Genomic DNA, 27,322 nt, shown 5'->3' with positions numbered 1-27,322 from the left:
TCAAGAGCCCCTCACCAGTGTCAAGGAACCTCCCTTGAGGGGTTTAGAATCTATAAAACTACAGTTCTTGTTAAAACTGTTACTTTGCCTGTCAGTCTTACCCAACTACATGTGAACTTTCAAATAGGGTTGATCTCTTAAAAGAAAATATCGACATTTTTTCAGAAGCAAGACCTTATTAGCAAACTTGCATAGCTGGAGTTTCAGCCAATTACTATTAAAAAAAAAATGCAAGATACTGTACCATACTGTTGAATACTACATTAAATGTTTTATAATTATTACTGTATCGTTTGACAGTACATTATTATTTTTTATAACACATTGGCTGTTCACCACCAAGGCAGGGTGGCCTGAAAAAGAAAAACTTTCGCCATCATTCACTCTCTTGCCAGAGGTGCACTTACACTACAGTTATAAAAGTGCAACATTAACAGTACATATCCTACTGTAAAATTTGAGGCTTAAGAAAAAAAGCTTCATGTGCAAAACCATTACAGGTTTTACCCCTCACTTTATGCAAATTCACTATTATGAGATTACCATTTCTACTGATGTGTGCAATGTAAATTTGACATGCTATTAGTGTAATCCACAAAGCATTTACTATGTGGAATGAAGTTTCTTGATGGTCTAATTGAGCTTGGGTAAAGCTGCCTTGGGTGTGGAATGTATCTACTGCATTAAGTGAAGGACGCCTCTAAGGTAAAGTACGCTTATTTTGGACAAACAGTTCAGTTTGCTGATAAGTTTTGTTTTGATACAGGTGACACATCTTGTTTCAGTACTCTTAAATAGCTACAAAACTGTCATTGACATTTCTAATTAAGAATAATAAACTATAGCAAGAAGTTTTAACTAAGATAATATACAGTAGAATCCCTCCCCGTATCCACAGGGAATACATTCCAAAGACCTGCCATGGATACCGAAACCTTGAATAGTAGTACATAAGTCCTATACATACCTATTATAAAGTTTAATTGATAAATTATGAACAATAAGTGGAGAATTATCACTCACTGATAGGAAGCACTTCATGGCTTCTCTTAGATTTTTTCTGCTCTTTTTTCATGAATGATGTATCCTCTGGATTATTAAGAGTATGTACTATCCCCGTTCATCCCAACTTAACCATAGAAAGATTTTCACCAGCTGATGGGACAAAAAGTAGGTGGAGTATGAATACTTATACTAGGATTACACACATCCCAGCAATTGCCCTAATACAATCAAATTACATTTAATTACATATATTAGTTATAAAATATTTTATTCATAATAAAATTATGTAAAATTTTTATATTATTAAACATACAAGAGGAAAAAATGGGAATCTGTGCATGTGTATCGGCTGCCACTATTCCCCCCCCCCCAAAAGCAAATTGCAAAATAGTTTAGGCAGCATAAAAAAATAAATTATAATATGTACACAGTTTACATACTATAATATAGTAGTGGTATATTAAGTGCAAACACTGCATAAAAAGATTTTCAGAATTTTACCGTCATTTATTCTCATATACAGTGGACCCCCGCATAACGATATTAATCCGTTCCTGAGAGCTCATTGTTATGCGAAATTATCGTTATGCGAATGAATTTTCCCCATAAGAAATAATGGAAATCAAATTAATCCGTGCAAGACACCCAAAAGTATGAAAAAAATTTTTTTACCACATGAAATATACATTTTCCTACACACAAAGAGAAGGATACATGCACAATAGTAGAGTAGTACATGCACAATATATATTGTGCATGTACTACTCTACTAAATGAAGAATAAATGACACTTACCTTTATTGAAGATGCAGCAATGACTGATGAGACACTGTGTCCTGGGAGTGCCTTTTCTTCCTGAGTACTGTAGGTCCTGTTTGGCATTTTCTTCCAGAACAGGCCTTATCACACTGTGTATGCCACTACGATTCTTAAATGTCTCAAACCAACCTTTGCTGGCTTTAAATTCACCAATATGAGCACTAGTTCCAGGCATTTTTCCCTGTTCACCTGGGTGTTAGTCGACTGGTGTGGGTTGCATCCTGGGAGAGAAGATTAAGGACCCCAATGGAAATAAGTTAGACAGTCTTCGACGACACTGACTTTTTTGGGTTATCCTGGGTGGCTAACCCTCTGGGGTTGTTTCTTGGTATTCTCAATAAGCCACACCAACAACAGTGCTACAGCAGCAGCAGCTGACAGTGCTACAGCAGCAGCTGATGGTGCTACAGCAGCAGCAGCAGCTGACAGTGCTACAGCAGCAGCAGACGGTGCTACAGCAGCAGCAGACGGTACTACAGCAGCAGCAGCAGCTGACGGTGGTACAGCAGCAGCAGCAGCAGCAGCTGACGGTGGTACAGCAGCAGCAGCAGCAGCAGCTGACGGTGGTACAGCAGCAGCAGCAGCAGCAGCTGACGGTGCTACAGCAGCAGCAGCAGACGGTGCTACAGCAGCAGCAGACGGTACTACAGCAATAGCAGCAGCTGATGGTGGTACAGCAGCAGCTGATGGTGCTACAGCAGCAGCAGACGGTGGTACAGCAGCAGCAGACGGTGGTACAGCAGCAGCTGACTGTGCTACAGCAGCAGCAGCAGCTGACAGTGCTACAGCAGCAGCAGCATCAGCAGTTGACCATGGCACCACAGTATTTCGATAATATTTCTCACCGTTTTTACCACAGGGTTGGCACTAGAAGCTTTCTTGGGGCCCATGGTCTCTTATTTTGCAGATAAAATCGCCAAAAACGCTGTAATAATACGAAATGTTCCGATTGTATGCTTGGATGTTACCGCGGAGGCTGGCTTGTAAACAATGCCACCGGCGGAACATGTGAGGCTGGCTCAGGCCTCACATAGACGCGTCTCGGACGAATAGCGTTGAGCGAGTTTTTTAGCGCTATGCGAGGCAAAATTTTAGTGATAAAATGTATCGCTATGCGGATTTAACGTTATGTGATGCCAACGGTATGCGGGGGTCCACTGTATAATAGGCACACTTAAGTGCTTTTTAATTACCAACTAGAGAACAGTATTTATATTTACCATAAATAAAAAGTAAATGTGGTTTTTCAAATATACAAAAAGAAAATATGAATATAAAAAGGACAGTGGTTTAATCATTATCATACTTTATTTCTAGAATTACAATTACTTTGGTTCTGTATACAGAAGGTACTCTACAAGGGTCTCAACCATCCCCCTTCCCCAATCCATGTATCCTGCAAGCAAACTTCTTAAAGCGATTCAAGTGCCTTTGGCTATTATCATTATAATAAAAAAGAAGCGCTAAGCCACAAGGGCTATACAGCACTGCACCTTTGGCTAGATAGATGTATTACAGCGGAATGGGTAATCCTACTAGCTAGATCTTGCCACATCTATGTTGGTGTGAGATTTGTCTAAAAATCTTTATTTGTGGTCAGTGGGGTCCATCCTAACCTTCCTAGTGTAGAGAGATATACCTAGGTGGATAAATATTTGATCAGCAGGGTACAGTGGTTAGAGCAATGGCCTACTAGTTTTAGGACTGGCCTGCCATGGGTTCAAATCCTGCCTATTCCACAGGATGATATATATGACTATAGTAATCTAAGGGTTGATGCACAATAAGTGAAGCTCAAACTGAATAGCAAGTGATTTTATTACTAAGAAATCATTTTAATTCAGGATAGAGCTTAAAGCCACTAATGTACAAACTAGTATGATGGAGATTGATGCAAAGTATGTACCTTTTCAGTTCTTCAGACCCCTAAACTACCATGAATTCTCAACACAAACATGACTTTTTCAAAAATATATTTTTTTGTAATTTATTATAGATCTGTTTCATACTGTACTCTGTTTCTTGTGAATATAGTAATAGTACTATCAATAAGGTGAATAGGGGAGCTGTGCAGTGCTGCAAATGTATAAAAAAGGAGGTAGGTTACTAAAAGCAAATTAGTGGAGAGAAAAAAAAAAAAAAAAAAAAAAATAGTAAGAGTACACCACTTGTTGACATATCAACTCAAATTTCTAAATTCTGTACTGTACATTCACCTTATACTCCTTCCCCTCCGAAATGGCAGTGCCATATACTTTTTTTTTTAACTCGTCATTTTCCTTTTTTTGATGCTCACCTTTAATTTCCTTATTTTACAATACAACCTTTCCAAACTTCTTGGCCAACCTCTGTTCAAAATCAATCAATTTATATCTATATATATATGGAGCCGAATGGTTTTTGGGACCTGACAAGCTGTTGGAGTGTGAGAAGGGTAATATTTTGTAAAGGGATTCAGGGAAACCAGTTAACCAGAGTTGAGTCCTGGAAATGGCAAGTAAAATGCCTGCACTTTAAAGGAGGGGGTTTAGGATATTGGCAGTTTGGAGGGATGTCTAAAAAGCTGTATCTCAAAAAAAAAAAAAGATTTGACAGCTCCCACTTTGCACCATTTTATTTTGTGTTCAAATCATCAATAAGAAAAAACTGAAAACAAGGCATAAGCTTCTTAAACCACTATATCAGTATCCAGAGCAAATTACCATACAACCAGTAATAAGACTGTTGACTGATTGCAGCTCTACTGAAACTTTCATTAAAGTAAACTAGTCTCCATATTGTTACAAGTGTCACATGGTACATGAACGACTAGCAAAATTAACATACATACATACCAGTAAGAACATATTCCAGAATACCAAATCAGCTAGATTGTGATGGCTATGAAGGCCTACAAGTTACTGGAAGCAGCAGTCAAATTTGGAGTCAGGGAAGGCTACAAGAGTAGAACCCTTGAAACCAGTTGAATGTATGTCCCTGAATTACACACCTAGTTAATTAAGAAGTGGAATTTTAATCTTACTAATATGTAGAAGACATTTTTTAAACACTGAAGTTAAAGCTTTACAAAACAATTAATATTAGAGGAATACTGTTTAGGTACAAGTAAATGTAAACAGGGGCAAGTATCAATGCCTTTAAATCTTAATTGTAGGATGGACGGAAGTATCATTTCAGAATATGTATGTTAATCATAAATGGCAATGCCCATACAATTTGGGCATTTTTTTTTTTAAAGCAAACCAGTGAACTAATAAACAGAACGGGAATAATCAAGGAACAAAGTATGTTCCTTCATGAACATTCTTGGATCCTTGATTAAAAAGCAGCTTTTCATTGATATTCCTATCACTCAGTTGGGGAATGAGCCACATTTGCATCATGTTCATACATTACATGAAATATAACACTTTCCTCAAAATAAGAAAGGACCAACTAAGTGATCTATTTTATCAGGTTCTTGAAGAACACGACTTACTGCTGGGAGGAACCTGGCATATTTTCTGTCCATTCTCCACATTTTTTTTTTAATTGTCTTTGTCAGACTCTTATGTACATAACAGTACTAATATCACTTTCATGGCTACTTGGTATAAAATTATACCAAGCAGCGGTTTTCTACCCATAAAACATCTTGCCACATTACACAGTTTGCTGTAGCTCTTGGGAAGATCTACCTACATGTGCACCCACATAAGGTTCCAAGGGTCATTCTCTCCACAATGTGGATGTGAACCAGGCCTCCAGGATGGTGCTAGCAACATAATCCAATGTAAGCACCACAGTCGTGATTGACCAAGAACTACTGTCAAGTTCCCTCTGGAAGCTAGTTAGGGGTGTTGATAATTCACCTTATATTGGAAGGGTATTGAGCCTTGGACCTTTACCAATCATGTCTTAGCGTACACCTGTTTTTAATTGGAGATACAGTAACTTACATTTTGTGTGCCTCCTGTTCCTGTAGGGAGGTACTACCGTCCTACCAAGTGAGTGTAAAACGGAAGCCTGTATTTGCTTTACGTGATGGCAGGATTGCTGGTGTCTTTTTTTCTGTCTCAAACATACAAGATTTCAGGTACGTCTTGCTACTTCTACTTACACTTATGTCATGCTACACATACATGTACATGTTTATGTATACACACTCGTCTGAGTTTTCTTTGATTTTATCTTAATAGTTCTTGTTCTTATTTCTTTCCCTTTCATATCCATGGGGAAGTGGAATGAGAATCTTTCCTCCATAAGCTATGCATGCTGTAAAAGTCAACCAAGATGCTGGGAACAATGGGCTAGTAACCCCTTTTCCCATACAGCTTACTAAAAAGAAAAATGGGAAATACAATGACTGCACTTTAAAGGAGGGGTTTGGGATATTGACAGTTTGGAGGTTGACTTTTTAACTGTCATATCCGAGCGCCACTGCAAAGACAGTAATTATGTATGAGTGAGGTGAAAGTGTTGAATAATAATGAAAGTATTTTCTTTTTGGGTCACCCTGCATCGGTGGGAGACGACTGAAGTGTTGAAAAAAAAAAGAAAAAAGAATTTTTTTTTTCCTGAATTTCAGGAAAAACAGCTTTAAAAAACTTTAGGCTAGGGATGTGCCAAAATAATAGCTAATTTTGCTAGTACAGGTATCGGTGGGTATTGGCTAATTTTGCTGGTACAGGTTGACAATCACTATTCTGGAATCATCAGACCTGTAGGGTGCCAGATTGCAGAGTGGTTAGGTTAGAATACACTTAAACACAATGGCGATATTTACACATCGGCGATTTCACCCACTTTACGCTGCATTTTTGGCCCATTCCATTGTTGCAGTCTACTAAACTCGTAGGCGTTTTGCTAGTATCCCTTCTAGTTTTTCGGGCGAGTACAAGAAACAGCTCATTTACCTATTTCAACTACCCAATAAAGTGGTCAGGAATTGGTAATTTGGCCAATTTTGCACAAATTTCAAGAGCTGCCAATTTCAAAACAGGGTCCAGAATAAACAATGTAGATATTCCTGGCACTAAAATAACATTTTCTCTGTTTATTAGTTACATCTCCAGGCCCCTCTTATATTACACTTGCTTTCCACTTTGAATTTTTATTCGTACAAAAAAAATAGAAGATTTACTGTTATGCAGGCTACTGCATTATTGTAATAACTGTATAAATAATGTCAACCTATTCGTGACTGCGTATTAAACAGGCCAGTTGAACACATATTGGATGGTGACGTCATTCGTTTACTCTTAAACATCAGCAAAAATTGAACATTTCCGCTATTTTGAGCTCAATTTAAGGTAGTATGTACTTTCCAGTATGAAACCAATCAAAATTATATCTTTCATTCTATCAAATGAGACCAAAAAAATGAGAATACAACCATACAAAACATATGAAAATACACCGCAAAAGTTGCTGTTTTACATCAAAAGCACGGTTGCCGTTTTTTTCTCATTATGCACTGCGTGCTGCAGGATTTTTTTTTATATAGTGCACACTTACCTCACAGACCTATTCTTTCATGTGTAGGCCCAAATTTAGCAGCCACAACTTACCTGAGTGAGCTGAACTCATGGTGACTGACAGTGGCTTCAAAGCCATCTTATCTTTTATGGACACTGTACGGTGTAAGTACTTTACACAACAAGAAGCATTTCTTTTATTCATTGGAACCATGGGTAGGACTAAAAGTGAGCAGGTTATAACAGTAAATGGAGAAAAAGAAATTGGAATACTTATGCAGCAAGTAGCGCCACCAAACAGTAGCGGCTGGTTGGTGAGGCAACCCCAGAAATTTGAAATTATGCTAGTTGAAATTAGTGCAGGATTACTGATGGCCAACCTGTATAGGTATTGGTGGGTATAGTATTATTATTATAATAAAAAAGAAGCACTAAACCTAGAGGGTATGGTATCAATATTGACAAAAATTCTGGTATTGTCCCTTCTCTACTTAGGCAACCATGTTTTTGTTTCTTCTATACACATTTTATTTACTCCCCAAAACAAAACATACATTGTAATCGAATACTGGTATCACTGCCAATGTTGTCTTCAATATTATACGATAATACCAGTGTTCTTTTCTCATAAAGCACTGCCCTCTAAGCATTAAGCCCATTTTATTATTGACCAACCTTCCTGGTGGGTATGCAGCCTTTTTAATTAATTCTAAAATACAAATTTGGCACATATGCAATTCGCTTGCTAAGTTCTGCCAAATCTTACTAAAAATCCACAGTGTTGTGACTTTTTATTCTTTCTTCCACCTCGCAAAATAAATTAGCTGCTCTACTTTATATCCAGTTCCCCGTATGGCTATAAAAATATATGATAAACAATTTAAGGAGTAAGTTCACCTTGCATATATTATGCAGCATTAAATTACAGCAAAACTACAATACGAGAGACTACAAGAGGAGTGTTTGAGCATTTCTTAAATAACACGGACACTAAAAAAATCACAACAAAAAGTACTTAGTACTCTTACTGTATACCTAATGCAGTATTGTATACAACAACAAATAATGAAAAAGGAGTTGAATGTACAATTTATTTGGTGTATTTTGCCCATTATTTTAAAAGTACAGTGGACCCTCAGTTTTCGTGTTTAATCAGCTCCAGGGCAATCGGCAAAAACGGAAATTGGGTAAAACGGAAACCTTTTTCCTCATAAGAAATAATGTAAATCCAATTAATCCGTTCCAGACACCCAGGAGTCTCAATTCTTCACCCAGGAGTATTAACAAAAAAAAATTTTTTTTTACCTTAAAGATAGATTTACATGCACAAGAGAATGAACATTCAACATGACACTTACTTTTATTGAAAGTTGTTGTTGATGGATGGAAGACAGGGAGGAGGGGAGAGGGAAGAGAGGTTATTGTTTGGAAGGGGAATCCCCCTCCATAAGGACTCTAGGTACCAAGTCCTTATCAGGGGTCACTTCCCTAGCTCAAATATAATTATTAAGCACTAATAAAATGTATAAATGAACATTTAACATCATCCTTACCTTTATTGAAGACTTGTTGGTGTATGGCAGACTGGGCATAGGGAAGAGGGAGGCGAGTTTATTGTTGGAGAATATGACACTAATATCAACTCTACGGCTTATTTATCTATCACAATTCAACTAATATGACATAATAAACAATATTAACAACATAGAAACATGACATACTCTAAAATGAATAAAATAAGTCATTATGTATGTCATGACTGGTGTTCTGTTGTTGTTGTTGGGTGTATAAGGGCCACTGTGAGCATAAGCTGTACATAATGGTGGTGAAGGCTGCAGCTGAGGCGGCGGTGTTTTCTGTAGCCCTATATAACTCCAGCAACATTGGAGGAGTTAGCAGAATCGCTAAATCACTGAAGAAGGCACCCTTTACCACCATCACAACCACAACCACCCTCTACCACCATCACTACCACCCTCTACCACAATCACTACCACCCTCTACCACCACCACTTTTGTATTTTTCTACATTATTATAATCAAAAAGAAGCACTAAACCACAAGGGCTGTATTTTTCTACAAACTTTTTCTTGAATTATATCGTGTTTTTCTACAAACTTTTTCTTGAATTATATCATGTTTCTCACATTCTTCACCAAAGGGCTGCCACTAGAAGCTTTCTTTGGGCCCATCGTGGCTTATTTAGCAGTCACACACAATAAACAAGTGCCAAAAACAATGGATTATAAAATGCTTTGTATGATCTGGCAGGATATGTTCACTCACCGAGAAACACTACAACACTACCTGAGAATGCGTGTGGGAGGCAGCTTTGTCTGCGTGCTGGGCACTAGACAGGATCCGTACCATAGACGAAAAAAGTCGACAAAAATGGAAATCGGCAATAATGGAGATCGACGAAAAGGGAGGGTCCACTGTATGTTAAATTGAGGGTTTACTGGATAATGTTAAGCAAATATTAGCAAGTCTAAGTCAAGTTGCTTTCAAAGCAAAAACAATACAGTAGGACTTGACTTACAATGTTTCAATATTATGACATTGGCTCTTTTATAATTAATTACTGACTCATGAAAACTAACTTGCTCTTCTGATGTACAAAACTAATTAAAATTTACTAAAGGTTGAATAAAAAAAAAAAAAACTTTTTTTGTTAGGTCTTACCAAATGCACTCATACCTGTACGTTCGTATTATGCATGTATAGAGCTTACATTTATCTGGTCAGGAATGGTAAAGAACTACAGATTTATGTTACATACACTATGACCTGATCTTCACTACCTCACACTCATGTCAAGCATCAGGTGTTTACCCAAAAGAATATAAGGGTTTACAATTTTCTTAAGGCTGAATTATAAATTACAGTATTTTTTTCCTAGGTTTGCTATTTAGCCAAATGCATCTCGCTTAATATTTGCTAAAATGCACCCTAAACTGTACTGCATTGCAACTCTGCTCTCTTTATTAAACTAGATTTAACACTATTTGTAAGTGAAAAAAAAAATACTGAATGTAATCTACAGTGGAAGCCTAACAGCAAATAAATTACAAATAAATTATTTTAATTGAAATTATCATCTCCACCCCATAAAAAAATGGAGATTTTAAGACTTGTCAAATCAATAAATAATGAAGATTTCTTTAACTTTTTGTGAGATGTTACCTCCCTTCCCAACCCCCAATACTAGCTAGCCACTTTAATACAGTTTTATATACAGTAACTAAGTACAGTAACCAGTTATATACACCAGTCAATTAAGATCAACTGACCATACATATCCACAGGATCAAGCACGAGTCATGATTCAGGATCCTAAAACATTATGAAATGTTTTAGGATACCATAAAAATGTATTATAAGGCTTAAAACAGCCTAGAAGCTAGAACACAAGGACAACATAACAGACGGTATACAATTACACCTTTGGAAATATAAGCATTAGCATCGTAACTAAAGTCATTTAGGTGTAACACCATAAGTGGGAGATCCCTCATATGCTCCTCTTCTGTATGGTGGAGCACCATAAATTGGATCTGTGTTGACACTCCAAAGTTTGATCCTCTGTGGAGAAGGAGACGTGTAGCCATGACGCTTGGTGGCAGAATCATTGCCTCCACTTCCAGGTGAACTTGAAACCGCTGCAATAAAAAACAAAAAACTGGATCAGATAATACAGCATATAGGTGAGAAAAGAAAGTGTTTTTGAATCACTCGCCAAAGAAAAAACAAAAGCTCTTGCATTTTATAACTAAAATATTCACTTCTTCCATATGCTATGTCCAATTTTTCACTGTCTAAACATTTTGTTAATCTTATTATTTTGCTCTTTTTTTGTGTTCATTTTCAATTTCCTTAGTTTATACACCCTCCTAAACTCATCCACCAAACTTCGCAAATTCTATCCAGAATCTCCCCCCCCAAAAAACTGAATCATCCACTAAAAGCAACAGATTCATTACCTTGCAATCCCACTCCTCTCTGCCATACCCATACTTCTTTTACAACCTTGTAGTGAAAAAATCATAAAATGGAAAAAGATCAGTATTGAATGCCATAAATTATAAAGAAAATTAGGCAATGCATGAAATCTGGGTAGTTTCCTCTGCAGAGTTTCTTAATCTACTCCCCAGGCCACTAGACTATGTGTTTGGTATAGGTGTGGTGAGTTCTAATATGCTTTGTACAATTTGGTAAGGAAATGTTCCTTCTTTCTTAAAGATACTGTTACATTGATGACCATTAATGGCAGTGGTGGTGGTGGCAGTTGGTGTTACCTCCTACATTTTTGCAATTTTCTTCTTTCCTTTGGCTTTATCAAACAAAGTTATCTTTGGTATAAGTTTGCCTGTATAACTTTGGTGAGTTCCTTGTGCTTGGTTAATTTGGTAAAGAAATGTGGCTTTTATTTTTACATTTGTTACTATGTAGCAAGTTTATGTATGATGATAAACTTCACTAAATATAACTTGGCACATTAAGGCCATGTCAGCTCTCTCCATACACTTCAACAAGCAATCCTTTAATGAAGTTATAGGAATGAAATCAACATACGTTAATTCTGTTCGAGGATAATTTGTTAGTATGCTAACAAGACTAGTTCTTTCATTGGGTTGTGGGACAAAAAAGTTTGAAGAGCACTGTACTGTACTACATCCTTCTGGCTGCCATCCCAGTAGTCTACCACCACATTATTGATAAAATTTGTCTGTTATTTTTGGCACTATTTTCAGTTAACAACTATGAACTTTCTTACTCACTGCTGATGGTACTAACAAATCATCTCTTTCTGATATCTCGTATTCTTTTGTGATCTTTTATGTGGTCATGACTAGTCACAAAATATGCCTCTTCACTACTACAACTGATTCCTGGCTTCTAAAACCCTATCATGTCTACCTCAACCTAATCTGGTTTGCTCCACTTACTGACCACCCTGAGGCTGTAAAACTATTGGCCCATCTTTACAACAATTGTCTCCTCTATCTCTTGTCTCAGTTCCTTGGATCTTCATACTCTCTGCATCCACATATACAGGTTGGCCATCACTAATCCAGCACCCTACAGGTCCCGATGATGCCGGATTAGTGATGGCCAATCTGTATCTTAATCCTCTACAAATTTATAGTATTAACACTGGTACATAACTGACCAGTATATGAAAATATTTAGACATAGGCACTGACAATGATGCTTCCCGGCAATATATGACCCACAGTAAATCAAAGGGTCACAATGACTGGGCCTACTAAAGACCAACATAACAGATTAAGATGTAGCAATTAAAATCTGACTACCTTTTCCAGAGAGGTGCTGAATGTCCTCCTTTCTTAAGTTCAAGATAAAACACACTGGATTGAACTGATTAATCCTTTCAGGGTTTCCGACGTACTAGTATGGCTTACGCGCCAGGGTTGTTGACGTACTAGTACGCATAAATTCTAGTGCCTTCAAATCATGCGGGAAAAGGCTGGTAGGCCTAGATGTGAGAGAATGGGCGTGCGCAGTAGAAAAAAATCTGGGACCCAGTGGTGCATTGTGGGAATGCCATTTTAGTGCACCTTGTTCTCCATGCCTCGCGGTAAGAAACTCCTCACTCCTCGGAGAATTGGGACACTTCTGTTCCCCAGTGACAGTTCTAATACAGATGGAAGTGCCAGTGAAGATAAGTTTCAAGGTTTTGATGAGGTTGTGACCGAAACTAATGATCATAATACCAGTAATAGTGAGGAAAACCCAGACGACCCTCAGCCTTCTACCTCTGATGCTGGGCTGTCTTGTTCACATTCAGCTGTACCAGAACAAAAGAGAAAACTCATATTTTCCCATATCCTGGACTCAGATGTGAGCATTGGTGATGAGAGTGATAGTGAATATGAACTACAAGCTCTTAAAAACAGTTCCACTAGCAATAGTGAAGTGTAATATTCTCCAGTGAAGCGTCAGTATATACGCTCTGGTAGTGTGCCATATGCTATTCCAAGGGGAAGGAGTACATCTCGCAGTACATCCCGTGGCTGTACAACAGGAACAGATAGTGAACATGAAGATGATAGTATTGCAATTGGGATGGAAAACGTGCATGGTGGTGGTGCCAGCCGTGAGGCACCAGCAGTGGGCCATGCTGCCACCCACGCCGCTGCCTCAGCTGATCTACAACAAAGGCCACCATCCCCCGCCCACCCACCACACCAGCCTCCACAACCACCTGTCAATATCCAGTACCCACCAGCAGACCGTGCCTGGGATTGGCAGGAAGCTGACAATTTTGTTCCCAATCCTCATCACTTTGATGAAACTCAAAGTGGGAACAATGGGAACAATGCCACTGAACTAGAATGTTTCAAGTTATTCTTTGACGAACCCCTGATGGAAATTATTGTCAGGGAAAGCAACAGATACTATGAGTACACCATGGGAAACACAATACTTTCACCAAAATCATACCTACACCAGTGGAAGGAGACAACTGTGGCTGAAATGTATCTTTTCTTTGCCACAATAATGCTTATGCCACATGTGTATAAGCACAGTGTCAAATCATACTGGTCAACAGACCTCCTGATTACAACCCCAGGTTTGAGTGATATAATGCGAGTGAATCGATTTGTGCTACTATTACGTATGCTTCACTTCTCAGACAAAACCAGGCCTGACAGAAACGACAGGTTATATAAGATTAAGAATGTGTTTGTGTATCTGAAACAGAAATTCAGCATGTATTTTTATCCTCCCTTCAGGAAGCTTGTTATTGATGAGTCTTTGATTCTGTTCAAAGGAAGACTCTCATTCAAGCAGTACATACCAAGCAAGAGGAAACGCTTTGGTATAAAGTTATTTGTGCTTTGTGACTGCTACAGTGGTCTTGTATTGGATATTATTGTGTACACTGGAAGTTATACACTGTAAAATACCAGGAAGCTATTGGGCATCTCTGGTGATGTGGTTAGAACAATAATGGAACCATATCTTGGTAAGGGGCACATATTATATACTGATAACTGGTACACAATAGGTAGTAGGCTGGTAGACAGCAACCGCCCAGGAAGGTACTACCGTCCTGTTAATGAGTGTAAAACGAAACCCTGTAATTGTTTTACATGATGGTAGAGTTGCTGGTGTCCTTTTTTCTGTCTCATAAACATGCAAGATTTCAGGTACGTCTTGCTACTTGTACTTACACTTAGGTCACACTACACATACATGTTTTTTTTTTTTTTTTTTTTTTCAACAAGTCGGCCGTCTCCCACCCAGGCAGGGTGACCCAAAAAATAAAGAAAATCCCCAAAAAGAAAATACTTTCATCATCATTCAACACTTTCACCACACTCGCACATTATCACTGTTTTTGCAGAGGTGCTCAGAATACAACAGTCTAGAACCATAAACATATAAAGATACACAACATATCCCTCCAAACTGCCAATATCCCAAACCCCTCCTTTAAAGTGCAGGCATTGTACTTCCCATTTCCAGGACTCAAGTCCGACTATATGAAAATAACCGGTTTCCCTGAATCCCTTCACTAAATATTACCCTGCTCACACTCCAACAGATCGTCAGGTCCCAAGTACCATTCGTCTCCATTCACTCCTATCTAACACGCTCACACGCTTGCTGGAAGTCCAAGCCCCTTACCCACAAAACCTCCTTTACCCCCTCTCTCCAACCCTTTCGAGGACGACCCCTACCCCGCCTTCCTTCCCCTATAGATTTATATGCTTTCCATGTCATTCTACTGTGATCCATTCTCTCTAAATGACCAAACCACCTCAACAACCCCTCTTCTGCCCTCTGACTAATACTTTTATTAACTCCACACCTTCTCCTAATTTCCACACTCCGAATTTTCTGCATAATATTTACACCACACATTGCCCTTAAACAGGACATCTCCGCTGCCTCCAACCGTCTCCTCGCTGCTGCATTTACCATCCAAGCTTCACACCCATATAAGAGTGTTGGTACTACTATACTTTCATACATTCCCTTCTTTGCCTCCATAGATAACGTTTTTTGACTCCACATATACCTCAACGCACCACTCACCTTTTTTCCCTCATCAATTCTATGATTAACCTCATCCTTCATAAATCCATCCGCCGACACGTCAACTCCCAAGTATCTGAAAACATTCACTTCTTCCATACTCCTCCTCCCCAATTTGATATCCAATTTTTCTTTATCTAAATCATTTGACACCCTCATCACCTTACTCTTTTCTATGTTCACTTTCAACTTTCTACCTTTACACACATTCCCAAACTCATCCACTAACCTTTGCAATTTTTCTTTAGAATCTCCCATAAGCACAGTATCATCAGCAAAAAGTAACTGTGTCAATTCCCATTTTGAATTTGATTCCCCATAATTTAATCCCACCCCTCTCCCAAACACCCTAGCATTTACTTCCTTTACAACCCCATCTATAAATATATTAAACAACCATGGTGACATTACACATCCCTGTCTAAGACCTACTTTTACCGGGAAGTAGTCTCCCTCTCTTCTACACACCCTAACCTGAGCCTCACTATCCTCATAAAAACTCTTTACAGCATTTAATAACTTACCACCTATTCCATATACTTGCAACATCTGCCACATTGCTCCTCTATCCACTCTATCATATGCCTTTTCTAAATCCATAAATGCAATAAAAACTTCCCTATCTTTATCTAAATACTGTTCACATATATGCTTCAATGTAAACACCTGATCTACACATCCCCTACCCACTCTAAAACCTCCTTGCTCATCCGCAATCCTACATTCTGTCTTACCTCTAATTCTTTCAATTATAACCCTACCGTACACTTTTCCTGGTATACTCAGTAAGCTTATTCCTCTATAATTTTTACAGTCTCTTTTGTCCCCTTTCCCTTTATATAAAGGGACTATACATGCTCTCTGCCAATCCCTAGGTACCTTCCCCTCTTTCATACATTTATTAAACAAAAGTACCAACCACTCCAACACTATATCCCCCCCTGCTTTTAACATTTCTGTCATGATCCCATCAGTTCCAGCTGCTTTACCCCCTTTCATTTTACGTAATGCCTCACGTACCTCCCCCACACTTACATTCTGCTCTTCTTCACTCCTAAAAGATGGTATACCTCCCTGACCAGTGCATGAAATTACTGCCTCTGTTTCTTCCTTAACATTTAAAAGTTCCTCAAAATATTCTCGCCATCTTCCCAATACCTCCATCTCCCCATCTACTAACTCCCCTACTCTGTTTTTAACTGACAAATCCATATTTTCCCTAGGCTTTCTTAACTTGTTTAACTCACTCCAAAATTTTTTCTTATTTTCATTAAAATTTCTTGACAGTGCCTCTCCCACTCTATCATCTGCTCTCCTTTTGCACTCTCTCACCACTCTCTTTACCTTTCTTTTACTCTCCATATACTCTGCTCTTCTTATAACACTTCTGCTTTGTAAAAACCTCTCATAAGCTACCTTTTTCTCTTTTATCACACCCTTTACTTCATCATTCCACCAATCACTCCTCTTTCCTCCTGCCCCCACCCTCCTATAACCACAAACTTCTGCCCCACATTCTAATACTGCATTTTTAAAACTATTCCAACCCTCTTCAACCCCCCCACTACTCATCTTTGCACTAGCCCACCTTTCTGCCAATAGTCGCTTATATCTCACCCGAACTTCCTCCTCCCTTAGTTTATACACTTTCACCTCCCTCTTACTTGTTGTTGCCACCTTCCTCTTTTCCCATCTACCTCTTACTCTAACTGTAGCTACAACTAAATAATGATCCGATATATCAGTTGCCCCTCTATAAACATGTACATCCTGGAGCCTACCCATCAACCTTTTATCCACCAATACATAATCTAATAAACTACTTTCATTACGTGCTACATCATACCTTGTATATTTATTTATCCTCTTTTTCATAAAATATGTATTACTTATTACCAAATTTCTTTCTACACATAGCTCAATTAAAGGCTCCCCATTTACATTTACCCCTGGCACCCCAAATTTACCTACTACTCCCTCCATAACATTTTTACCCACTTTAGCATTAAAATCCCCAACCACCATTACTCTCACACTTGATTCAAAACTCCCCACGCATTCACTCAACATTTCCCAAGCATATATATACACAAGCATATATATACACACACCCCTCTGGGTTTTCTTCTATTTTCTTTCTAGTTCTTGGTTATTTCCTCTTATCTCCATGGGGAAGTGGAACAGAATTCTTCCTCCGTAAGCCATGCGTTTCTTAAGAGGCGACTAAAATGCCAGGAGCAAGGGGCTAGTAACCCCTTCTCCTGTATACATTACTAAATTTGAAAGGAGAAACTTTCGTTTTTCCTTTTGGGCCACCCCACCTCGGTGGGATACAGCTGGTATGTTGAAAGAAGAAGAAAGAATTGGTACACAAGCCCCTCACTCAGTGATTTTTTGCGAGTGAACATGACAGATGTGTGTGGCACAGTGCATGGAAATCATAAGGATATGCCCAGGTTTGACACTGGCACTCGTAGAGGTGAGGTGCAGGCGTTTGCTGCCAATGACATCATGGCATTTAGGTGGCATGACAAATGAGATGTCACACTGTTGTCATCAGTTCACCCTAACAACATGACAAACACTGGCAGGCAGAATACACACACCAATGAACCCATTCTAAAACCTGCAGCTGTGATGGACTACACCCTCAATATGCGCTCAGTGGACAAATGTGACATGCACATTGGGTTTGCTGATTGTGTTCGCAAGAGTTATAAGTGGTACATAAAACTCTTTTTCCATATTCTGGACATTTCCATGCTCAATGCTTATAAAATGTATAAGATGAGGACCAGAAACAAACTACCATGTGGTGAATTTTGTTTGTCTGTCATCAGACAAATAGTATTCAAGTACCAAGGAACAACACCTGCAATAGAAAACCACCCACTAAATTATCAACAACTACCTTCTCGTCTGAAGCATGGTGATCACTTCCTAATAAAACTGCCTGCTACTGCTTTCAAGAAAAAGGCTCAGAAGAGGTGTTACGTCTGTGCACATACAAAAAAACGCCCACAACAATGCAGAGACACTCGTTTTGTGTGTGAGGAGTGTAAAACACCACTGTGCATGACACCATGTTTCAAAGACTTCCACAGGCTGTAGAACTTCTAGAAATATGTCCGGTGACTGTATATGTGTATATAAAATATAGAAAAATAGTAATAAACAACATTTCATATTGTTCGTTTGTGTAAACAAGTTTTGTAAACAATATAGTGACAACAGTGTTTGTGCAGTTATTGTGTAGTATAGAAAGAGAAAAAACTTACAAAATAGTGCTCATATTGGTCTCACAGGCCATAAAAGTAACTTGAAAAAAAAAAATAAAAAATAATAGAAAAAAGTAAATAAAAGATTACCAGGTGACTGGCAGTCGGCAATGATGCCATATGCGGTTCATTTTCTGTTAACTTCACGCCTCCATATCTCGATAAGTATTGATGGCAAAAATTTTTTTTTTTAGCCTATAATGTTAAAAAAAAAAAAAAGCTATCTTTTCATAAGAATTTTTTTTTTTTGAAAAATTTTCGACCCTGAGAACAAGTCTGGGAGAGGGCCTGTCGACCATGAAAAGGGTTAAGATGGTGGTTTATAAAATAGTAAGTTACATATTGGACCAATTCATGAAAATTCTGGAATTTAAATATTCTACTGCAAATGCAGTTGAGAACAAAATATATAATGAGTGACTCACCTGGGGAAAATGATGACATAGTTGGAGGAGGTGCAGGTGAGTTAGCAAAAACACCTTTCTGTTGTGTTTGTTTGTAGCCAGGGCCAAAGAGAGCATGATATCCTTTTCAAATGGAATAAGAACAGTATATTAAAACATTTATAAATATTGTATGCTACAACTGTTATACGCATATGCACAGACCAGTTTTCCAAATCAAATGCGACGTATCAAATGGAATGTAATTTTGTAAAATTAATTTTACTTATACCTGTCATTACTAAAAGCTTTTATATCATAATCATGTATAACTACAATATGTATTGAACCATTTCATCTTCACCTACTTACCTACTAGGATAGAGGCAACTATAAGGAAAAGGCAGCCAAAGCTAACAAGAAACTGGTCGTAGTTGGCAATCACAGCCACAATAAGACTGAAGAATCCCAGGTCTACGCGCGGCACAGCACAGGTCCCGTCCCCCACTAGCTCCAATTCTACCATGACCTAGTCGAGAATAAAAACTTATTTTTCTGGGGGGGAAAAAAAAGGACCAAGAGTTTATATGAAAAAAGAATCTGGGAGAGAGATTGATGAGGAAAGAGCATATGAGTGACTGAAGAGAGACAAGGAAGGGAAAGATAATAGGGAGAAAGAAATGAAGGGAGAGAATGAGAGAAAAAATGGAGAGAAGAAAAAAGATAAGAGGAAAAAGTAGGGAAGAAATACAGGAGAAAAAAATGGGAGATGAGAAGGGATCAAAATGGGGGATGAAAGTAGGGGGGGGGGAGTTGGAAATGGGGGATGGAAGAGAGGGTAGAAATGGGGGATGGAAAAGAGGGTGGAAAGGGAGGATGGAAGAGGGAAGAAATGGGGGATGGAAGAGAGGGTGGAAATGGGGGATGGAAGAGAGGGTAGAAATGGGGGATGGAAGAGAGGGTGGAAATGGGGGATGGAAGAGAGGGTGGAAATGGGGGATGGAAGAGAGGGTGGAAATGGGGGATGGAAGAGAGGGTGGAAATGGGGGATGGAAGAGAGGGTGGAAATGGGGGATGGAAGAGAGGGTGGAAATGGGGGATGGAAGAGAGGGTGGAAATGGGGGATGGAAGAGAGGGTGGAAATGGGGGATGGAAGAGAGGGTGGAAATGGGGGATGGAAGAGAGGGTGGAAATGGGGGATGGAAGAGAGGGTGGAAATGGGGGATGGAAGAGAGGGTGGAAATGGGGGATGGAAGAGAGGGTGGAAATGGGGGATGGAAGAGAGGGTGGAAATGGGGGATGGAAGAGAGGGTGGAAATGGGGGATGGAAGAGAGGGTGGAAATGGGGGATGGAAGAGAGGGTGGAAATGGGGGATGGAAGAGAGGGTGGAAATGGGGGATGGAAGAGAGGGTGGAAATGGGGGATGGAAGAGAGGGTGGAAATGGGGGATGGAAGAGAGGGTGGAAATGGGGGATGGAAGAGAGGGTGGAAATGGGGGATGGAAGAGAGGGTGGAAATGGGGGATGGAAGAGAGGGTGGAAATGGGGGATGGAAGAGAGGGTGGAAATGGGGGATGGAAGAGAGGGTGGAAATGGGGGATGGAAGAGAGGGTGGAAATGGGGGATGGAAGAGAGGGTGGAAATGGGGGATGGAAGAGAGGGTGGAAATGGGGGATGGAAGAGAGGGTGGAAATGGGGGATGGAAGAGAGGGTGGAAATGGGGGATGGAAGAGAGGGTGGAAATGGGGGATGGAAGAGAGGGTGGAAATGGGGGATGGAAGAGAGGGTGGAAATGGGGGATGGAAGAGAGGGTGGAAATGGGGGATGGAAGAGAGGGTGGAAATGGGGGATGGAAGAGAGGGTGGAAATGGGGGATGGAAGAGGGTGGAAATGGGGGATTGAAGAGAGGGTGGAAATGGGGGATTGAAGAGAGGGTGGAAATGGGGGATGGAAGAGAGGGTGGAAATGGGGGATGGAAGAGAGGGTGGAAATGGGGGATGGAAGAGAGGGTAGAAATGGGGGATGGGAGAGGGGGTGGAAATGGGGGAGGAGGATGGCAATCAGGGAGAGAGGATGGAGGGGTAAAAGGAAGATAACAGGTGATGGGAGGGGGATATCACCATTGTGGAGAGGTGGGCCTAAGAATCAACCCTAAGTTTACCACCTACAAACTCAAAAGCAGAGAACTACAAGTCAGCTCTCCTATAAAGCTCCTCTGTCAAGTGTAATTTTTTTCACAAATGAGACTGAAACAGAACATCCAAAGCTAAACAGCAAAGGGAAAGGCCTTCACAATTCATGCCCTTCAATTTTCAATACTTTTTTAATCACATTCATGAAAAATGGGATTAAAGCACTTTCAATTTTCAATAAACTTTTTTAATCACACTAAAAACAGTACTATAAAAAGGAGCTTTATAAGAGCTGGCTGTAGAATTTTCTGATGGCATAATTATCCAATGATGTGAGCTTCCTCTACCTTTTTATATATTGCAAACTGATCAGTTTTGTCCCTAGAAATTTTTAAGTTTTAAGTTCATAATGCATTCAATTTACCCAAACACTGAAATATTGACATAAAAGCTTTGATTATGATGCCCACATGAACAATGATACCAAAGAAACAAGGCAGCATCAAACTTAATCATAATAAAAATAATAATGACAAATTTCATGGCATCTGAATTGTTACATAAATAAAAGTAACTGCTAATAATTATTGTTAGTTTCTGCATTTTAATAGAGTTCACCTCTGAAACTTGAATAATTATTTTATTTGTATTAATTTCCTTTTTTCGGCTAACAGTACTGTCAAGACAATAAAGCTATTATGCAAGTCAAACAGAAATAAAACGAAGCTGACGGAAAAAAGAATATGAACCAAAAAACAATTCATTACAGTATAGTTAAACTAACCTCGATGATATTCTTGGTGAGAGGCGAATTCACAGATACTGAAAATTTAGACTGTGACAGTTCTGAAGACCATAACGATTCCTTGGAAGAGATGATCAATGGTTTCTTGTTGTCTTTCATGTAGCCCAAAGACACCTCTATGCCATTAACTGAGCATGCAAGCACCTGTAAATTATTTAAATTTTTTTTTCCACACCACATTGTTCTGATTTTTCATTTAAATTCTATCCATAAAGAAAACAATTTCTTATACAGTGGGCATGATTTTTTTCAATAAACAGCTCAAAAATTTGACCCTTTCAGTGGCCTTCATGTAGAGCTACATCATAGGTGCCAGGGTCCCTCACATAGTTCTATGACATGAGCTCGGTTCACTCAGATAAGCAGTAAATTTTGGCCTAGATACGAGAGAACAGGTCTGCATGGTGAGCGTGCACAGTACAAAAAAAAATCCAGCTCCCACACAGTGCATGATGGAAAAAGCAAAACTCTGACCTTGTGTTTGGTTTAAAACAGCGACTTTGAGGTGTTTTCTAGGATGGTTTTTATGGATTTATTGGCTATTTCTTAGTATCATTTGATAGAATGGAAACCACTTGTTGCGGCCCCTGCCAAACTAGCGGTTAAATAGTTAACCTGCCGGCCGGCAGTACCACTGGGTGCGTCATCAAACCCAATGTGGGGGCTGCTGGGCCGGCCTTAGAGCAGTAAGAGCCTGAGTGCCTCACGGTACACACCTAAGCAGTAGGTACCTGACCACCGAAGGGTACACGTCTACTGGCTTTAGTAACAGTATGTACCAGAGCGCCTCGCTGTACACACCTAAGCAGTAGGTACCTGACCACCGAAGGGTACACGTCTACTGGCTTTAGTAACAGTATGTACCAGAGCGCCTCGCTGTACACACCTAAGCAGTAGGTACCTGACCACCGAAGGGTACACGTCTACTGGCTTTAGTAACAGTATGTACCAGAGCGCCTCGCTGTACACACCTAAGCAGTAGGTACCTGACCACCGAAGGGTACACGTCTACTGGCTTTAGAAATATTATGTACCTGAGCGCCTCGCTGTACACACCTAAGCAGTAGGTACCTGACCACCGAAGGGTACACGTCTACTGGCTTCAACATTAAGTACCTGAACTCCTCAGGGTACACGTCTATGCAGTAGGTACCTGACCACCGAATCGTACCTATCTACTGGCGTTAGAAGAACCTCTCACCGCAGCTCACTGAGTCTGTTGGCCTCAGTTACTTGACGGCCGCATTCAGTGAGCTTGCAGCATGGTGTTCGGCTAGCGGTGTGTCAACCGCCTTTGGAGAGGATTTACTGGACTACCGGTGATGTCTGTGGACTCACCGTCTACGTTGATCAACTGTGGGCCGGAGTCGTCAGATGCTGTTTAGTGGGACATTACATGAAGAAAAGGTTGGAGTGTTACACTGAACTGGGCCAGGACCGTAGTGTGACACTGAGGAACGTACGATGGAGTGGAACACTGAGATATGCACAGGACCGTAGTGGAACACTGAGATGAAAAGGGTGTCGTGGGACACTGAAGATGGCCTGGTTGTAGTGTACACTGAACAGTGTCGTGTGACTGACTTCGTGTCGTGAGAGGCAGTTGATTGTAATTTATTATTATAAAAATGTTATTTATAATTTATTGTTTTAGCATAGAGATATATATATATATAGTGACAGTAGTGTCAAGAGTTGTACCCTGTGTAGGGTTATTAATTATATTTTAGTAAATTGCTAATTATAATTTATTATAGTAACATGTACATATTATTATTATTATCATAGTTCAAATACCTCTAGACCAAAGATAGTTGATTTTTATATATTAAAGATTAATTTATATTAATGTGTGTATTTATGTATCCCGAACTCTTTATTACAAAAGAAGTAAATCATACCGTCTTCATTTAAAAATTACTTTTTTGTAATATATGAGTGGCCTGTCCGGGAGGATAATGATTATCTAGAATGATTTCTGGACGATCATATCCGGGATGACGGTTCGGGATACATATTACATTGATCTTTGTGTGTCGGTCCTTTTGTGGTGGGGGTGTTGCGGCCCCTGCCAAACTAGCGGTTAAATAGTTAACCTGCCGGCCGGCAGTACCACTGGGTGCGTCATCAAACCCAATGTGGGGGCTGCTGGGCCGGCCTTAGAGCAGTAAGAGCCTGAGTGCCTCACGGTACACACCTAAGCAGTAGGTACCTGACCACCGAAGGGTACACGTCTACTGGCTTTAGTAACAGTATGTACCAGAGCGCCTCGCTGTACACACCTAAGCAGTAGGTACCTGACCACCGAAGGGTACACGTCTACTGGCTTTAGTAACAGTATGTACCAGAGCGCCTCGCTGTACACACCTAAGCAGTAGGTACCTGACCACCGAAGGGTACACGTCTACTGGCTTTAGTAACAGTATGTACCAGAGCGCCTCGCTGTACACACCTAAGCAGTAGGTACCTGACCACCGAAGGGTACACGTCTACTGGCTTTAGAAATATTATGTACCTGAGCGCCTCGCTGTACACACCTAAGCAGTAGGTACCTGACCACCGAAGGGTACACGTCTACTGGCTTCAACATTAAGTACCTGAACTCCTCAGGGTACACGTCTATGCAGTAGGTACCTGACCACCGAATCGTACCTATCTACTGGCGTTAGAAGAACCGCTCACCGCAGCTCACTGAGTCTGTTGGCCTCAGTTACTTGACGGCCGCATTCAGTGAGCTTGCAGCATGGTGTTCGGCTAGCGGTGTGTCAACCGCCTTTGGAGAGGATTTACTGGACTACCGGTGATGTCTGTGGACTCACCGTCTACGTTGATCAACTGTGGGCCGGAGTCGTCAGATGCTGTTTAGTGGGACATTACATGAAGAAAAGGTTGGAGTGTTACACTGAACTGGGCCAGGACCGTAGTGTGACACTGAGGAACGTACGATGGAGTGGAACACTGAGATATGCACAGGACCGTAGTGGAACACTGAGATGAAAAGGGTGTCGTGGGACACTGAAGATGGCCTGGTTGTAGTGTACACTGAACAGTGTCGTGTGACTGACTTCGTGTCGTGAGAGGCAGTTGATTGTAATTTATTATTATAAAAATGTTATTTATAATTTATTGTTTTAGCATAGAGATATATATATATAGTGACAGTAGTGTCAAGAGTTGTACCCTGTGTAGGGTTATTAATTATATTTTAGTAAATTGCTAATTATAATTTATTATAGTAACATGTACATATTATTATTATTATCATAGTTCAAATACCTCTAGACCAAAGATAGTTGATTTTTATATATTAAAGATTAATTTATATTAATGTGTGTATTTATGTATCCCGAACTCTTTATTACAAAAGAAGTAAATCATACCGTCTTCATTTAAAAATTACTTTTTTGTAATACCACTATTAAAATAGATGATATTGGTTAGTTTCAGAACTGGAAATAGCTTGAAATTAGGCTCAAAGTAGCAGAAATATCTAATTTTTCTGAGGACCTGAAAGACCCCACCTACTCTGTTTTATGGGTTTTTAATAAGCCTGATTCAATTACTGGGATGCCATAAACCAAGGCCAATAATTCCTGGCTATACTTTATTTGGGGAATACGAGTTAATTACGTAGTCCAAGGATATACACAAATCCTCTCAATTTCCACTGCTTTATATTAAAGACTTGTGAAATCCTAGTGAAGAAGATGGCTGTAAATAACATTATGAACAAGGAGTATTACAAAATGATATACTCGCATATGTACAAGTCAAAGCTACACACAGTGAGTATTTACTTCCAGAATTCAAATCATGATACTTTATGAAAGCTCGAACAAAACCCTCCCCATGCTGTATGCATGGGGACGGTTAAATACAGGATGTACATAGGTGTAACTAACCTCCAGCTTATCAAGAACAGCTGATGTGCCCTGAAAGAAGGCTGTTACAGAAGGCTCCTCGTTAGTAAGTTTTACTTCATACGTGTCCAAGACTGGTGAGGGGTGGAAGGGTACTGTGACCTGACCGGACCGCACCTCTCCCTGCTGACCTCTGCCAACTACAACAGCCTCTATAATTACAGAGGCATCTAATGTTGCTAAACTGGATGAGGGGCCAAGAAGTGAAGTGATCTTGCATGCATAACCTGTAAAGAATTAAACTTTGGAGTCAGTTGTAGGTACAGTTGGTCTCCCATTTATGATGTTGATTTCCTGACATTTGTTCTAAACTTATTTTTTCATTAACACCCATGTTACAATCAACAATGCATTCTCAAGCCATAATACAGTGGGTCCCTACTTGATGACCTCAACAGGGAAGAAAGCAATGGTTTAAGTAATTTTCTTTGCCCATAGAAACCCATGCTACAGCTTAAGATGGGGACTGGGACAATAACATTCTGTATCTAATTTCTATTATGTTTGTCCAATAATAATAAAAAAAAAAAAAAAAAAAAAATGGTTACCAGAGATGGGATCATTGTTTATGAGGCATAGTGGAATTAGGCCTCTGTTTCATGAGTGCATAATACAAAAAGTATCATATTATTGATAGTATACAAGTAAGTTGGTGAACACATGCAATATTTGACTTTGTCAAAATGTTCTGCCAGCATAACAGGCTTTCACAACTGAATACAAGCAAATACAAAACTACAAACAGTAGTAGTTTTGACATGATCAATCTGTCACCCTTGGTAGGAGGTGATCAGTCTCTCAAGCACAAAATATAAGCATGCAGCCAAATCTTGAGGTTATGGACTGATCTCAAAACTACTTCTACTATTTCCACCATTGTATTTGCCTGTATTCAACTGAAGAAGTCTGTTATGCAAGCAATACCATTTGACAAAGATACCCAATGTTGCATGCATCTTTTCATATAGTCGGGCTTGAGTCCTGGAAATGGGAAGTACAATGTTGCCTGCACTTTAACCCTTTGACTGTCACAACCCCAAATCCTGAGGTGTCTCCTGGTGTCGCAAAATTTAAAAAAAAAAAAAAATATTTTTTCTTATGAAATGATAGAGAATCTTTTCCCGATTGTAAAGACACCAAAAAAACGAAATTTGATGGAAAACTGACGGAATTACGCTCTCGCGAAGTTAGCGACTTCGGCGATATTTAAAAATCGGCAATTTCGCCCACTTTGAGCCCTATTTTCGGCTAATTCCGTTATTCCAGTCAACCAAACTCATAACTATTTCTTCAGAACTCTATTTTTTCTATCGATTGAGTACAAGAAACTGCCCATTTACCGATTTCAACTACCCAATAACATGGTCAGAAATTTGCAATTTGACCAATTTCACGAAAATTAAAAAATACGACAATTTCAAAATAATGTCCAGAATGAACAATGCGGACATTCCTGG

The 27,322-nt window shown here is 39.5% G+C and overlaps 2 protein-coding genes across 2 annotated transcripts in view; one reads left to right on the top strand and one right to left on the bottom strand.

Moving 5' to 3' along the window:
* Nucleotides 1-9,731, top strand: part of LOC128698942 (aminomethyltransferase, mitochondrial) — a 47,511-nt gene extending 37,780 nt beyond the window's left edge. The window contains exon 6 of the mRNA XM_070096891.1: nucleotides 9,552-9,731. Within this exon, the coding sequence (XP_069952992.1) occupies nucleotides 9,552-9,731 (180 nt within the window). The remainder of the gene's footprint in view (nucleotides 1-9,551) is intronic.
* Nucleotides 9,732-9,914: 183 nt separating this feature from the next.
* LOC138854339 (uncharacterized) lies at nucleotides 9,915-26,092 on the bottom strand (the record flags this gene model as incomplete). Its single annotated transcript, XM_070096895.1, is given in 5 exon segments — nucleotides 9,915-10,939; nucleotides 19,051-19,152; nucleotides 19,381-19,537; nucleotides 21,925-22,089; nucleotides 25,848-26,092. Coding segments are annotated over 5 exon segments (851 nt in total), but the record flags the coding sequence as incomplete, so codon positions are not given.
* Nucleotides 26,093-27,322: the final 1,230 nt, after the last annotated feature.

The sequence above is a fragment of the Cherax quadricarinatus genome, chromosome 55 (genome assembly GCF_038502225.1).
Source record: "Cherax quadricarinatus isolate ZL_2023a chromosome 55, ASM3850222v1, whole genome shotgun sequence".
Lineage (NCBI taxonomy): Eukaryota > Metazoa > Arthropoda > Malacostraca > Decapoda > Parastacidae > Cherax > Cherax quadricarinatus.
The sequence above is the reverse complement of the archived record's forward strand: the minus strand, read 5'-3'. Positions and strand labels throughout refer to the sequence as shown.